The sequence below is a fragment of the Hermetia illucens genome, chromosome 1 (assembly GCF_905115235.1).
Source record: "Hermetia illucens chromosome 1, iHerIll2.2.curated.20191125, whole genome shotgun sequence".
Classification (NCBI taxonomy): Eukaryota; Metazoa; Arthropoda; class Insecta; order Diptera; family Stratiomyidae; genus Hermetia; species Hermetia illucens.
In genome coordinates this window covers 211,297,343-211,312,446 of record NC_051849.1, presented here as the reverse complement: position 1 = coordinate 211,312,446, position 15,104 = coordinate 211,297,343, and the positions used below count along the sequence as shown (strand labels likewise).

The 15,104-nt window shown below is 39.5% G+C and overlaps 1 protein-coding gene across 4 annotated transcripts; it reads left to right on the top strand.

Annotated features, from left to right (window-relative positions):
* Positions 1 to 3,153: 3,153 nt before the first annotated feature.
* On the top strand, positions 3,154 to 10,948 carry LOC119646379. 4 transcript variants are annotated; one of them, XM_038046822.1, is made up of 6 exons: positions 3,154 to 3,496; positions 3,556 to 3,735; positions 3,798 to 3,974; positions 4,035 to 4,298; positions 9,707 to 9,782; positions 9,922 to 10,948. In XM_038046822.1, exons 1-5 carry the CDS (start codon positions 3,281 to 3,283, stop codon positions 9,779 to 9,781), a joined length of 912 nt encoding a protein of 303 aa, XP_037902750.1. In that variant the 5' UTR covers positions 3,154 to 3,280; the 3' UTR covers position 9,782; positions 9,922 to 10,948. The 4 variants fall into 4 exon arrangements, with proteins under 4 accessions (XP_037902750.1, XP_037902747.1, XP_037902746.1 ...); XM_038046819.1 differs by having other exon boundaries at positions 9,882 to 10,948; XM_038046818.1 differs by having other exon boundaries at positions 9,864 to 10,948.
* The last annotated feature ends 4,156 nt before the right edge of the window (positions 10,949 to 15,104 follow it).

Sequence of the window (15,104 nt, the reverse complement as noted above, 5' to 3'; positions counted from 1 at the left end):
CAAGCTTAAGGGCCTTATTCGGTATTCCGTCCAGGTCCGGCGCTTTATTGTCTTCTATTCTACTGCAGGTCTCCAGCAGCTCGTCTCTGGTGGCTAGCGGAATCGCCGTCACATTCAAAGGTGGTTGGAATGTGTCGGTGATCTCCTCTTGCTGGGGGAATAACCCCTGGATGATTGTCACCAAGAGGATGGGACACGTGATCTGCGGAGATGAATGACCTCCTAATCGTCCCATCACGATTCTATAAGCACTCCTCTACGGGTTAGCATTTCCTGTTGCTTCGCTGGATGGCGAGCTTGAGTGTTTTGCGGGCTGTCTTATAGGCGCACTCTTTTTGCCCCTGATCGACTCTACCTACCGCCCTCTGAGCCGCTCCTTTGACTCGGTGACATGCTGATCGAAGGCCGGTCAGTTGATCATTCCACCAGTAGTTTGATCTTCTACTGGGGAATGAGTACCTCCTAGGCATGGACGCGTCGATGATGCATTGAGCCAGATGGACGGCTCTTTCCGTAGAAGCGCTTGATTTATCAGGTTGATCTAACCACACCTCTGTCTGAAATCTTTTTCGGTTTCGGGCATGATAGCTCTTTTCCATGTGGCTCGACACATATCTCAAAGAAGATTGTCTGGTGATCGCTGTGGGTGTAGCGTTCGCTGACGCACCAGGACATACCACGCGCCAGTGCAGGGCTGACAATGCCCAAAGCTTGATCCCCCTTTCTGAAAGTAAATCCTAAGCGAATCTGCAATGATTCAGGTGTATTTGAATAAATCTCATTTTCTCATTGCAGTGAGCGCCTGGTGCATGCCTTCGCGAAGTGCCCAAATATGAGGCATTTAAAGCACCGCTTTAGTAAAGTAAAGTTTGTTCTCTTAAACGGCAGACAACCCATCTAACCCGAACCCTTCCGGCAGCTAAGAATATCTGCGCTGTCTCCGCTGGTACTCGTATTGTGGCCGTTTGAGTACCACCATTGCCTGCGCTGGATCTTTTCAGCTCGAACATAACACCCCCTTTCTGGGTTCCTCGGATTCTATTCACATTTCGGTTCAGATCTTTTAGGTCGGGATCAGCTTTGACCTTTTTGAGTATCTCCGCGTAGGATAGATTACCCTTAGTGGAAATAACAATCGCATCTGGACAAGTTCGCACTTTTGCTTTTAATACTTTTCGAAACTGGTCACATATTAGATATCAGGTGAAACATAGGTGAGTGAGGGCTCAAAATATGATCATCAACAAGTGTAACAGGTCTCATTCTCAGAACCTATCCAACCGAAAAATCTGAAAAAAATCACAATGGTGCATCTCTACGAAATCTAGGCCTCGAAATATTTCCGGTTCCGATATCTGCACAAATAAAGTTAATAATATTATATTAGCATATTTTAGAAATTTAACCAGAAACCCCCTTAAGTTCATGCTAGAACAGTGCATTTGTGGAAAGGACGACATAAGGCACAATTTGGTCAAGTTTGAAGAAAATCCAACTATTACTAACAAAGGTATAGAAGCGTACCATCAAATTTCGGTAGCTCCAGAAGATATTCCGAAAACGGCAATATGCATACCCTTCAGACTCTTCAAGTTCACACGGTTGCCTTTTGATCTGTGCAATGCGGCGCAAACTTTTCAGAGGTCCATCCACTCTCTCCTGCGAAACATTAACTTTTATTTCGTGTACTTGGATGATCCTCAATGCCTACTTGTCTGGACCCAAGACTAAAGACTCACGTGTGATTGCGTGGTCTACAGAGGCCTTCCAGACTTTTGAGGTAGCCAAACGACAGCTGGCTGATGCTATACTCCTGCCATTTCCTTAAACAGATGCACTCCTAGCCGTATTCGTCGATGCCTCAGGTGAACCAAAGGCATGCAGCCGTTGAGCTTCTTTTCTAAGAAATTGAATACAGCTCAACAGAACTACAGCACCTATGATCGTGATCTATTAGCCGCGTACATGATAATAAAGTACTTCCGATACTCCCTAGAAATCAGGCCGCTCACAATGTTCACGGACCACAAGCCACTTACCTTCGCGTTTAAGCAGAAACCAGACAAACCGTCCCCTCGCCAAATCCAGCAACTGAGCTTCATAGGCCAGTTTACTTCGAACACATGTTCGATATGTGTCCCGCGATGATAATTTAGTTGTAAATGCTTTGTTACGTGTTTCAGAGGTTGATTTTTCGGCAATCGCCGGGGCACACAGGGCTTCCGAGCCTCAGGTACAACTCCAAACACAAATTTCGAGAGTTTCCCCTTTTCGGGTCAATCTCCGAAATAGTCTGTGAGACCTCTCAAAGGGGACCTAGGCCATATATTCCGGGCGTTTTTCGCAAGGAAGTTTCCCATACAGAACATAACCTTGCGTACCCAGGCGTTCGGACAACGAATCGGTTCGTCACGAAGAATAAGGATGTTAGCTCCTGGGCCAGATAGTGCATCAGGTGCCAAAAGTGTAAAGTCACGAAGCACGTACAGAAAGATTTAGACTCATTTCATCGGTCTACAAAGCGTTTTTACAGGATCCACATCGACATTATTGGCCCCTCATAAGATTCGCATGGCTTCAAGTATTGCCTCACAATCATCGATAGGTTCACGCGGTGGCCTGAAGCAATACCTGTAGAACCTGACGGCAACGCATCTGAACTCTGGGAAGCGAAGAGCTGGGACCAAACAATGTGGCTCATTGAATTCTTCAATCGGATTATGCAGGCATGTAGAATACCATCTGGTAATCCAGCAGAATGTTCAAATTATCATCCGATCCGATTACTTTCCTACACCATGAAGATTTTTGAACGCTTCCTTGACAACCGTATTTATGAAATCGTTGAACCAATCGTGAATCAAGCTGAATTCATCAAGAACTGTGGAACTATTGACGTAATATACACCTTGAAAAGTAATTTTTCGAAAAAATATCAAACAATTTAGTAGATATCTACCAACAATCTGCGAATTGCCCAAATTTATAGTTATGAAACGGAATTTCTAAATAGCACAAGGAATTTGACCTTTTCATAAAGTTCTTCCTTGATAATTGTCAGAATTTCTACAATTAAAAATGGAGCTTATATTCCAAACTTACAACTCAAATTATTCGCGCCCAACCTTAGCTCCTCCACGACTTTTTCCATAAATAAATGGCAGCAGTTGGCTGACAGTTGACGGCAGTAGCTTTCCAGGATTGTGGATTTATCAGCGGGGATTGATATTATTGGTACATTGAAGTGTAAACTACGTAGTTTTAGCATTTGTTGACAAAAATGTCTGATAGCGAAAGTAAAGAAGACGGTGATTTGGCGAATTTTGCAAGTGAATCGCTACTTATGCCGATGCCGGAAAACATAGTTGTATCGCATCCCGGCATCACAAGAAGCAAATTTATAAACCATTTCCAAGTCGGCTACTTGCCTTTAGAGTTTCGAACTATAATTCGGAATTTAGAGGACAATGAAGATAATTCTGAGGATATAATTAAGGTAAATCGGAATTTCTATAGAATTCTTGGCAAGGATGCAACCCTTCTTCCTCCGTCCAGCTTTGGAATGATGTCAACGACTTTGTGCCACAGACTTTTGACGATCTTGTAGCGCTTTACAAACTGTCCTGCGGTCTTATGCTCTTGCCAAGTACCATAGAAATGACACATCTGAAGCTGGGAGTAATTCACAAAGTGTTCCGTCATACCTCGCACGATTGGGACGTAAATCCTGTTATGGTAGGTTTCGCTTTGGCACGGAATGTGGCCCCCGTGATGTAAATAGGGTTGGTTTTCGGCAGATTCATGTCATCAGCAAAGAACTGTATCCGTTTCTTGTCGACAGTAGGAACTTAATGTATTTTATACGAATCATAGCAGTTGTGAGTCGAATGGCCTTCTACGTTTCGTGCTGCTTGGCTTGGTCTCTCTTTTTCCGGATTTTAGATAAGGAAGTGAAAATGTACAGGCTTCATGACGTAAGATTCTATGCTTGAGAGCTATGCTTTACGCAGAGTAATGTTTGATCTCTTGAACAGTTGCAGACCATGGTAGATGCATTGAAAGATGATCTGGACCTTAAAAAAATGGAGGAGAATACGAGCGACTTTTATTCATTATTGGACGCAATGGCATTTCTTATTAATGTGATAGTCTTCAGAAAATCCGAAGAAATGATTTGCGAGCGATACAATGATAACTTTGTAAGTACTCGGGAGCAAATCGACGTGTTATATCAATGGGGCTCAAATATCCTTGACACGTTCCAACCGCACAATGTAGAAAATCAAGACCCGATTCTGGTAAGTATTTTTACAAGTTCTATGTCCGTCAGAATTATCTGCACTATAGCAGGTCGAATGATAATCGCCAAAAGAATGCAACACAAAGCAAGATCCAAACCACCATTGTCTTTCATTATTCAAGATTTCTTCATTATTTTTCTAAATTTGAGTTTGATTTTATAAGTGAGGTCTAGCTTGGAGAGGGTAAACATCTCATTTTGTTTTGCTTTTAATGACATTGGATGCATTTGCTTGGTCGGTCTGTCGAGGGACCTGTCACCAAGAGAGATCAGGCAGGATTTAGCATAGTGGAATAACTAACTATGCTTTATCTATCTCTTTCCCTGATCTCAGCACTTTATTTTTGTTTTACTGAGGATAGTACAAAGTACGAGAGAAAAAGGAAAATGTGATCAGAAGAATGGCCTTTCAGTAGAAAATATTTAGACTTTAGAAAGCTTTAAACACCTCAGACCAGATGCCATTTTACTACACGCTGACAAGGTTCTCAGTCTGACGAGTCATCGCACTCTCCCTATCTGCATCAATGGCCAGAGCATCGAAGGCGTCCATTAATTTGTATATCTAGTATCATCGGAGTACGCTGGCCTGACAGTATCTGAAACGAAGAGCTTGGTATGCCCAACAGCCTCCCACTCGTATGCACTGCGATTGGAAGACAGAAGTGGCAGTGGACAGGCCGCAAATTACGATTGTTTTGCAAGAAGCCATTCTCTCTCTACCCGAGCAAGAGGTGAAAGGCCGTATATATACACTGCGGGTATCACATAAAAATTTCTAAGAACTGTCATAGTTGTTTGACGGTTTCTAGCCGTGGTATGTCGACAATGACTCTTGCTTTGTCGAGGTTTGTTCAAATCATCCTGTTAAGGATAAGGTATTTCATTATGATTTTGCTTCTCTGTAAGTTTAATATTAAGCCAACCTTCGCAATATTCTTGATAACCGGGAGAATATAATCATCCTTTATCACCAGGGCGAAAAAGAGCGGCTTGCGACTCCTTGATAGCTCCCAGATATATCATATGGTTGATCCCGGGAAAAGGGATCTTCCCGACTGCAGAAAAGACTGCAAAGTGTTTCTGTTTAATCAGTTTATTGCTGTTCCTCCACATCGAAGGACTGAAAATTGCCATTAGGTCTTGCACCTTAATGACAAGTCAACGGGTGTTGGTTGATCATCATCATCAACGACGCAACATGCGGTCTAGACTTGCCTTAGCAAGGAACTCCAGACATCCCGGGTTTGCGCCGGGGTTCATCAATTCGATATTCCTAAAAGCTGTCTGGCGTCCTAACCTACGCCATCACTCCATCTTAGGAAGGGTCTGCCCCGTCTTCTTTTTCTACCATAGATATTGCCCTTATAGACTTTCCGGGCTGGATCATGCTCCTCCATACGGATTAAGTGATCCGTCCACCGTAACCTATTGAGCCGGATTTTATCCACAACCGGACGGTCATGGTATCGCTCATAGATTTCGTCATTGTGTAGGCTACGGAATCGTCCATCCTTGTAGTCTCCTGTCTTTATTCTTCCCGTTTGACCAGTGCGGTTTGATGTTGTTGGTTGGTTGGTTTTCGGTGCTGGCATTATGACCATATATTTAGTCTTGCCTTCATTGATGTGCAGCCCAAGATCTCGCGTCGATTGCCGCCTGCTCGATCTGGATGAAGTTGTTTGTACGTCTCGGGTGGTTCTTCCCATGATGTCGATATCGTCAGCATAGGCCTATAGTTGGGTTCCTCTTGCAGCGCCAGGTCAAAAAGGATGCATGATAGGGCATCCCCTTGTCGTAGACCGTTGTTGATGTCGAATGGTCTTGAGAATGATCCTGCTACTTTTATCTGGCCTCGCACATTGGTCAGGGTCAGTCTTATCAATTTCTTCGGGGTACCGAATTCTCTCATGGCCATGTACATGTATCATAGGCTTTAAAGTCGATGAACAGATGGTGCAACTGTTGTCCATATTCCAACAGTTTTTCCATCGCTTGCCGCACAGAGAAAATCTGATCTGTTGCTGATTTGCCTGGAGTGAAGCCTCTTTGGTATGGGCCAATGATGTTGTGGGCGTATGGGGCTATCGAGCCTAGTAAGATATCGGAGAATATCTTATAGATGGTAATCAGCAACGTGATACCTCTATAATTGCTACACTGCGTGATATCCCCCTTTTTATATTTGAGACATATAATGCCTCTTTGCCAGTCGTCGGGCATTGATTCGCTGTCCCATACCTTGAGCACAAGTTGATGAACCACTTGGTGTAACTGATCGCCTCCATATTTAACTAATTCGGCTTTAATTCCATTGGCTCCTGACGACTTATGATTTTTTAGGCGATGAATTGCACAGACTGCTTCTCCTATACTTGGTGGTGGCAGTATTTGTCCGTCGTCTTCAATTGGCGGGACCTCCAACTCGCCGATGTTCTGGTTGTTCAGTAGCTTATCAAAGTACTCAACCCATCGCTCCAATATGTCTATTCTATCGGAAATCAGATTTCCCTATTTGTCTCAGCAGGATGAGCATCGAGGTGTATAAGGCTTCATCCTGCTGGCTTGTTGGTAAAACTTGCGCGCCTGGTGCGGTTGCTCTCTGTACTTTTCTTATTCACGGACTTGTTGGTTCTCCCAGGCTTCCTTTTTCCGTCTGTGAAGTCGCTTCTCCACTCGACGGAGTTCGTGATAAGTCTCTGCGCGTGCCCGCGTTCTTTGAGTATGCAACATTACTCGGTATGCGGCATTCTTCCATTCCGTAGCTATATATTGGGTTGGGGAAAAAGTAATGTCGTATTTGTGACTGATTTTTAACGCTTTATTTAACATACTTAGAAGTATCCGATTTAAGTCAAATATGCACCGTTTCGTTCGCAAACTTGTTGCCATTTAGAAGGCAACTTCATTATCCCCCCAGCTTTTTTTGGAATCCAATCTTCCGCAAAAGGTTCCAAACGGATTTATGGTCTATACCCAGTTCCTGGTCAATCGAGCGAATGCTCACATGCCGGTTTACTTGGATGATTTCGACGATTTTATTGGTCTCTACGACGATTGGCCTACCAGTACGGGGTGTATCTTCGACATTCACTACACCAAGGCGAAATCGATCGAACCAACGCTGTGCTGTGCGAATCGTTACAGTCAAATTGTCAAAGATACAGCTGTAGCCCAGATTGTCGTGTTCAAATGGCCGTATAGTATGACCCGATGCGATAAGTACAACACAAGATATGTTTAAGTGTTGCCATCTATTGACAAAATACGACATTACTTTTTCCCCAACCTAATATATTATAGTTCCATATATTTGGCCCAGCAAGATAGCGGAAAATATCTTCTGTATGGTACTCAGCGCTATGCACAATTTAGGAGTAGACGGTAACAACATTCAGTTTGAGCTGCAGGCAATGAAGATTTTGAGCCCTTTTGGGGCAATTTTTTTGTCAAAATTTGCAATAGCTGTTGTATTGTTTTTAGTTGGTTTCGTAGGAGGTCATCTGAAATTCAAAGCAACTTTGTATATTTAAATGTTTTACCATGCGAATCAGTAATGTCGTTATTTCACGAATATCTTTGGATCGCTTTTCGAATCAATATATGATTGTCATGAACAACAATACGGGGTTTAGTCGATCAGCCACATCTTTACGCCATCTCTGTCTGTTGATGGAATTATGCTTTAGTTCCTCCCAGGACTTTCCGAGAAGCTTGGATTCTCCCTCTAATATTAGGTACCGGGGATAGTGGATCCATTGTATAACATATCCCATAATGAAGTTTTCACCCGTTCTCGGTGTGTGACTCGTCCATTGTTACTTCCCCATTCTAATTAACACGTTAACGGGTCAGCCGACAAAGCTCTTAATTTGATTTTGTTTCAGGCCAGAGAACAGAAAGAACAGCCTCAACTTAACACGTTGACTGCGAGCGGTGATAAGCATAACCCTCCTTTGTTGCAATTTTGTTTTAGACTGAAATTAATGTATCCTCAAATGTTCATTATTTTAATATGTTTCTTTTCCAATGAAAATGCTGACGAATAGCTGTTTTCAATTTTGCAAGTCTCTACAATGCGAGGGCAAAAAAACTAATGCATACTGTAAGGCAAGCGTTTTTTATCCTTAAAATAGTGCATAGGAATGCACTGTAGAATATACAGCGCTTGCGGCTGCAAAAACTGTCAGCGCTGTAGCATATACGGCGCGAGCAGACAACGTGTTAATGTTGGTATTGAGATAGCTGCATAATCTAGCCATTAATACAGTTAAGTCCTTGAGGGTTTTACGTGAGCACCTGTCTTACGACTTAATCCCACGGTCTTCTTAAGACACGGATTGATTTTGTGACAACAATCAGAGCCCCGCTGAGACAAGCAACAACGGTACCAGTCTATACCAAATGCATGGCTTAGCATTCATACTGGTGGATGCAAGACATACCTAAATCTCTACCGAACTAAGGAGTACGGCACCCGTGTTGAATCGCAACACCACGCCGAGGTCTCTCCTAGCTTGAGCATAACCACAACCCCCATGAAACTTCCACTAGGGGGCCTACCGCGATTCACATACAACAAGAGTTCACCCGAAGTATGAGAGTCCAGGAGCTACCCCGGTTCCCATGGTACCAGTATACACCTGGTAAAGTTTTGTGATCAATTTGCCACTTCAGATGAGTCCCCGTGCTGACTCCGGTCTGATCGCCCTGATTAGGCCTTTAGAGCATTCGCCTACTGCATCACGGCCGGCAAACCAAAGTGAGTACAGCGTCTCCCGGTGCCACCACTATGGGGCTCTCCTCGGCCACTTGGTTTTGGTTTGGCCGACAGGGTTGCCGTCCCGTCTTCCTCACCGCCACCTCTGAGTACCTTTAATCCGAACAAAAATAATGCAATGGCCTGTCAGAATGAAAATCTTGGCTTTGCTGAAATGTATCTTTTGTCTGGCTCTGCTTGCTTCCTTTGCCAAATTAAGAGGCATTTGGGTATGTTCCATGATCTGCTGGGGGAGTTAATAGATTCTATTAGCGTGGTTAGCATTTCCATTCATTGCAATATTGCAGTAATTGGGCTATTCAAAGGACATGATAGAATGAAAACCGAAATAGATCATTCTAGCTGTTTCGGCATACCTTCATCAAGTAAAATTTATGAAGCAAATATATGGAATGTGTAAGGAGTGAAAGTATTCTTTTGGCGATCATCAATTTATAATAATACTGGGTTACTTAAGTATGATTTGTTGTCAGGATTTCAGTTTAATTTTTTCCCTAAAAAAATACTTTAACAAATAATATATTTTCTCAGTGAATGTTCTTCTTCGAAAAAAGTTTTTGATTTATCAAATTTCTAATGTAACACCTTAAATGGAATTACTAGTGTTAAATTTCCTTCAAATGTAGATTGCTGAGCTGGTTAGATTCGACATTGTAGATCCTTTGAGAGGGTTCCTAGAGGATACTGACATTCCCACATAAGGTTAGTATTAAATTATAATTGAAAGTTTTATTGGTATTATTTGTTGATATCAAGTAAAATTATTTTTTTTTCTACTATAAGATCACTCATACATGACAGGTAAATAACGTATTCATCAATCTTATTTTGGAAATTCCAGAAGCAAATCCATTTAATGTTAACTAGACACACCAAAAATTATTTAAAAAATAATAAAACCAAAGTCTCAAATATCTGTTACTTGTGAAGTAAACTTTTTGTAAGAAAACATTACATTTAAGCTTGAATGAAATAAACAATTCTAAAAGAATTTCCCCCGAAATTAATAAATACTACGATAATTCCCTGAGCGAAAACTCGATTTGATTCGATGAACATATGAAGCGCGCATACAGTTTGAGTTCGTTGATATGTATGTGATATTCGATTGAAAGTTTTATCAGTTTGCACGTATCATATCTAAACTTGTGGTAATTAAGCAAGCAGGTAAGTATAATAATTATTTCATTGTTTATCTTTTCTTTCATCTGTCGGTGTTACTTGCTTCCCAGTAAGAGTTTCGGATCCTATTAGAAAGTGTAAACGGTTTCCATTGCAAACATTTGAAGAAAGTTTAAAGTTGTGTGGATCAAATAGTTTGATTAATCGTCATGAGCAACAAAGCACTCTAGAGTCGCTTTTAGGTTTCAGAAGGATACACACTCTTCCAATTCTTCTGTGCGGTGTGACCCTAATATAATCTACTCGTTGACCTTATTTGGATGTTGGGTTCCATTGCATGGCATATTCAGCTATGCAAAAGTGCTGTCACCACTCCCTGTGTTGCCCTTAGATCAGCACAGAGAAACATTATCCCGGAACTACATCAAAATAGTGTTTGAAGTGAGGTAGTTGTTTTTCTAGGATTCAGATAAATTACGATATATGCTGGTCTTGGACCTAAATATGACGCATGTCGTGGCAGCACGCCTGAGCGCAAAGCAGCAAAGTTAATTTCTAGCGGCTGGTTTCATATCGTCAACATCCACCTGCATTAAAATAACGACCAATTCTTCAATTTGATATAATAGTTATGAATATGTACAATCCCTGGTTGCTTATTTGTATCTAATCGTGTATAATATCATACACTTAATCTTATCTCTTCCTATATAATATTCTAAAGAATAAATTATAATCTAAGATTTTTTGTTTTCGACTTTTTTTCGGATTATTCGGGTTTTGAAAAGGGTTTGCAAAAGGAACTACTTTGCTTGTAGATGTGAGAAGCAACTACTGCATTTGTAATTGATACGACAACTACAATGCCAGTAGCTGAAGGTAGTAGTTGCGATGGGACAACTACCAACTACTAATTGTGCCAGATAGTTAAATCCGTGTGTAGTTGGCGGCGTACAATTGTAATTATTTTTTTTTCCAAAAGAAAATCTACACAGAATGATTATAAATATTAATAAAATCACTGGAAATGAAAATTTGAACAACGTTTTTATTGAGGTTTTGTATAGTAGTGTCCATCAGGGCGAATTTAATTTCTGAAAACTGATGAACTCTAAAGAGCCAATGAGATGTACATATGTGTACCAATTTTCTAATGGTCTTTATATAACGAAATATACGGAAAAGATTCGAAAAAAATATCGGGTTTTTTTTTTCTTATAAAATATCTACAAAAAAAACACTTTGTGTTACATCATTCAGTAATTTGTTCCGATATTGTTGGTTTTTTCCTGGTTCGTATTGGAAATGATGCTTGTGTATGAAGTTACGTAATCTCAGTATTGCATCTGTGTCGGTCTAGATTTTATTATATCCTGGTGGCAATGGAAATTGTTCTATAATTTCTGTTGTTTTTCATAATGTGTCTGTGTTTTTATTTAGTAGGAAAATCCTAGTAACAACTATACATACTTTGTTACCTTTCATTTCGATACTTTAGAAAATTGTTTTTCTTTCTTTATTTTTATCATTTCTAATGAGGGTGGAATTTCGATTCTTTAACAGTTTACATTGGGCTGTATATAAAACATAGCCTGTCTAGAATCTTCAAAGGCAGTGCTAGTTTTTAGTTTACCAAGCGGTATTTTAAATTCTCCCAAAGTTTATTATAAAGGAAAATATGCCTTCAAGTGGAAAACAAGTGGTTTTATTTTTTATGACAAATAACATTAATAAAGTTGTAATAATATATGAAAATATGCTTAGAATGTGAGGAAGAAAAATATTTCGTACGAGTTTGTAATATTCATAGAATAGGAAAATATAAATACTATATATATTATGTAAGCCGAAATCGTACTAGCCACACAATAATAATCTATATACTAAGGTACATTTCCGTATCAAAAATTTTCGTTACATTTTTTACAACTATGGATGTCCAGTAGTAATATAAAAACTTTGATATGTAAAAATTTCAATGAAAATGTACTGAACGTTAAACGGGCATTGTTATATACTTAAATCATTTATCTTGTTAAAAGAGGAGATATGAATCCTAAAGGCTCGGGAGGCTACTGAAGTGCGTCCTGATTCCGAGGAGAACTCATAGAGTTCATTTCATCTAATATTTTCGGAGAATATTTTTTTTATCATAGGTGATACATATACCTACCGGCGATCGTTAAAGATTTCGAACATATTATAAACTACTAAACTACATTCTCATTCAAAATTGAAAAGTCTAATGCTAGAGCCGAGTAGTTCCAAATATACTTATTTATAAATGTAACTACTGCTCAACTCTGGTCATATTAATTATTTCAAAGATATGAGCAAACGATTGCCTGAACTATTTTCTAGATATTTTTCGAGACTGCGTACAAATTTCTAGAAGTTAATCAACCTTGAACGATCCTTAAGGTGGTCATCCTGCGTGAAGGCCGTTTTTTTTTCGCTTTCTTTAGAAATTTTTGGTGAAGAATTGGATAAAGGTACAAAAACGAATTTTTCACTATATATTTATTAATATCTTGAGCATCCGTAGTAATTTTTCCATCCCGATTGCATAGTTCATTATTGAAATGCAGAGCAGCTTATACCGTAATCTCCAAAAAAAGGTGTTTTTCTGCTGTCACGCTAGAGGGCATTGTTGTCATCTTAAAGGAAAAATGTAAAAGCTAAATTGTTGGTGCCTTGTTAAACTTGTTGTTTTGTAAATTTTGGCTTTTTTCCAAGGCTTTGATACGAAAAAAATTGATTCCTCGGTTTCGACACACGGGATGATCCCCTTAAGGACATGCGAAGACTTCTATTCGGTAATTATTTTAACCACGAGTTAAGGAGGTTGTCCATTGGATCAACACCATATGACCGATTTGCTAACGCCCACTGAGAACACTATGGAAACGATACCGGCACGAAACAAGAGGACGCAGATGATGATATGAAATTTGATATGAGTTCGTTTTTTTGCACGAGTGTCTTGGCAGCAAACCGAAATGGTGGCTGGTATTTACCAGCACGTAGTGTAGCAGACACAGTACAGCGAAAGAAAGAATAAAATTCTGATGTGTACTGTGCAGTGTCTGTGCGAATACGTAGAGTTTACTGCTTGTAAATATGAATACTCACATATTCATCATGTGTATTATGAAACAATGTTTTTGTGGCTGATACACTACATGCTGATAAGTATGAATTGAATGAATATACTTATGTCTGTTAACTGAGGCTAACATAGGCATTTGCCTGTCTGATGTCTGACACAGGTTCCTATATTTTTCTGGGTTAGACTGAGGCACAGACTTTTGTCTCTATGATGCCTGATAGATGTATGTCTGATGTCTAAAACAGGCATGCCACTTGCCTGTCTGTTGTCTGAACTTAACTTAATAATAGTGTTTTTAATATTTACATCTTACATCATCATCCGGCGATATTCTGTCTTGTCGTGTCGTTCTGACGACACGTGGACGTTAACGTTTATGGTGTCCTTCAGCTGGTTGAAGTTACTGATTCCACGAGGTGTCTAACATTTGCCTTATTTTTCGTTCCAAGGTATTACGCCTCAAAATGACCACGATTTAGCCTAATCAGTGAAGTTTTTTCAATCTTATAATTGCGCAAGACTTTAATGACCAGTAATATTGAGGATTGACAAAATGCCCTTCCGGGTCGACTATAGTCAATCACGAGGGCAGAGATATCTAAAAAAATTTAAAGAGATGGCACAGATTCACCGTGCAGGTCCGCTAGAATCCAAGTCCGGCTGAACTCACTTCTGATTCAGTCTGCAGAGGAGTTTGAAAAGCACAGTTTGTTGTGCGAGAAAGTTCTGCTTGTACCTACAATTAAGTAAAAATTTGATGAAATCTTTTAACAATACTATTATGAAGAGTTTCTTGGAGTGGTTTCTATGCAAAACTCAGTTGTCGATGTTTTCTTTGGCAAAACATTCCGTGTCTTTCGCCTAAAGTGGAAAGCAAACCTTTAATTCAAAAATCGGGGCCATTTTGATTTATTATGTATGAAAAATGAAAAAAGTCGTGTTGCCCTCGGCTTGGGATATATGTTCTCTTTAAAAAAATTAAAGAATAAAACAAAAAAAGGAATCAAATCGTGATGCCTCAAAAAAGTGTTAATATAATTCATATGAAGTGTGCATTTTTGTGCTTTCTTATTAAGGCCGGAAATAAATGCCATGTTTTTAAGGATTTTTTTTTTTGCAGATACTAATAGTGTCTATCTAGTTAATTTCCATATAATAATGAAACGTTTGGAAAATATTTTTCGAAATTTCTATTGTAAAATATTGGAGATTGGACGAGTGACAGTGAATCTCCGGAGGAACCACGAGAAATATGTAGTCGTTTTGCGGTGTATATTATATATCGCAATAAAATCATCTGAAGCAAAAAAAAAATCAAAATGCATCTGTTAAAAGAGATGTTTCTCGAGGTAATCCTGGAAAGATTTTTTATCTATTTTTCAACTTTTCGTAGCACTTGGGAGCCAAAAAACTCGATTTTCGCTAAAAAGAATCAATTATAAAAAAACTAACAACCGGAAGAATTATGAGAAAGATTACTGCGCAAAATTTCATAAAAATTGCGAATTTCGATTTGAAATTTTGTGAGATGATCCTTGAAACTATCATTGATCAAGTTAGCAAAGAAAAAAAAAATGTAAAAAATGTAAATGTGAAAAGTGGCTTTAAAATGATTCATAATAAGCTTTGTCCGGATTGTCTTCCCATTTTTAAACTTCAAAACTTCAAAACTTTCGCAAAAAGAAGTAAATGTTAATATTTTCTTTGGGGAATCTTCGCATTTTTTAATAAAATACTGATATTGCCAACTGTCTGGCTAGAACTATCGTCACGAAATTTGGTATGAATATGTG

Bases quoted from the DNA above. Each gene is read 5' to 3' on its own strand.
- LOC119646379 (XM_038046822.1), top strand. From the start codon at position 3,281: ATGTCTGATAGCGAAAGTAAAGAAGACGGTGATTTGGCGAATTTTGCA. The intron at 3,497-3,555 runs GTAAATCGGAAT...TCCTCCGTCCAG, and splicing joins ATTCTGAGGATATAATTAAG to CTTTGGAATGATGTCAACGA. The intron at 4,299-9,706 runs GTAAGTATTTTT...CTTCAAATGTAG, and splicing joins AAAATCAAGACCCGATTCTG to ATTGCTGAGCTGGTTAGATT.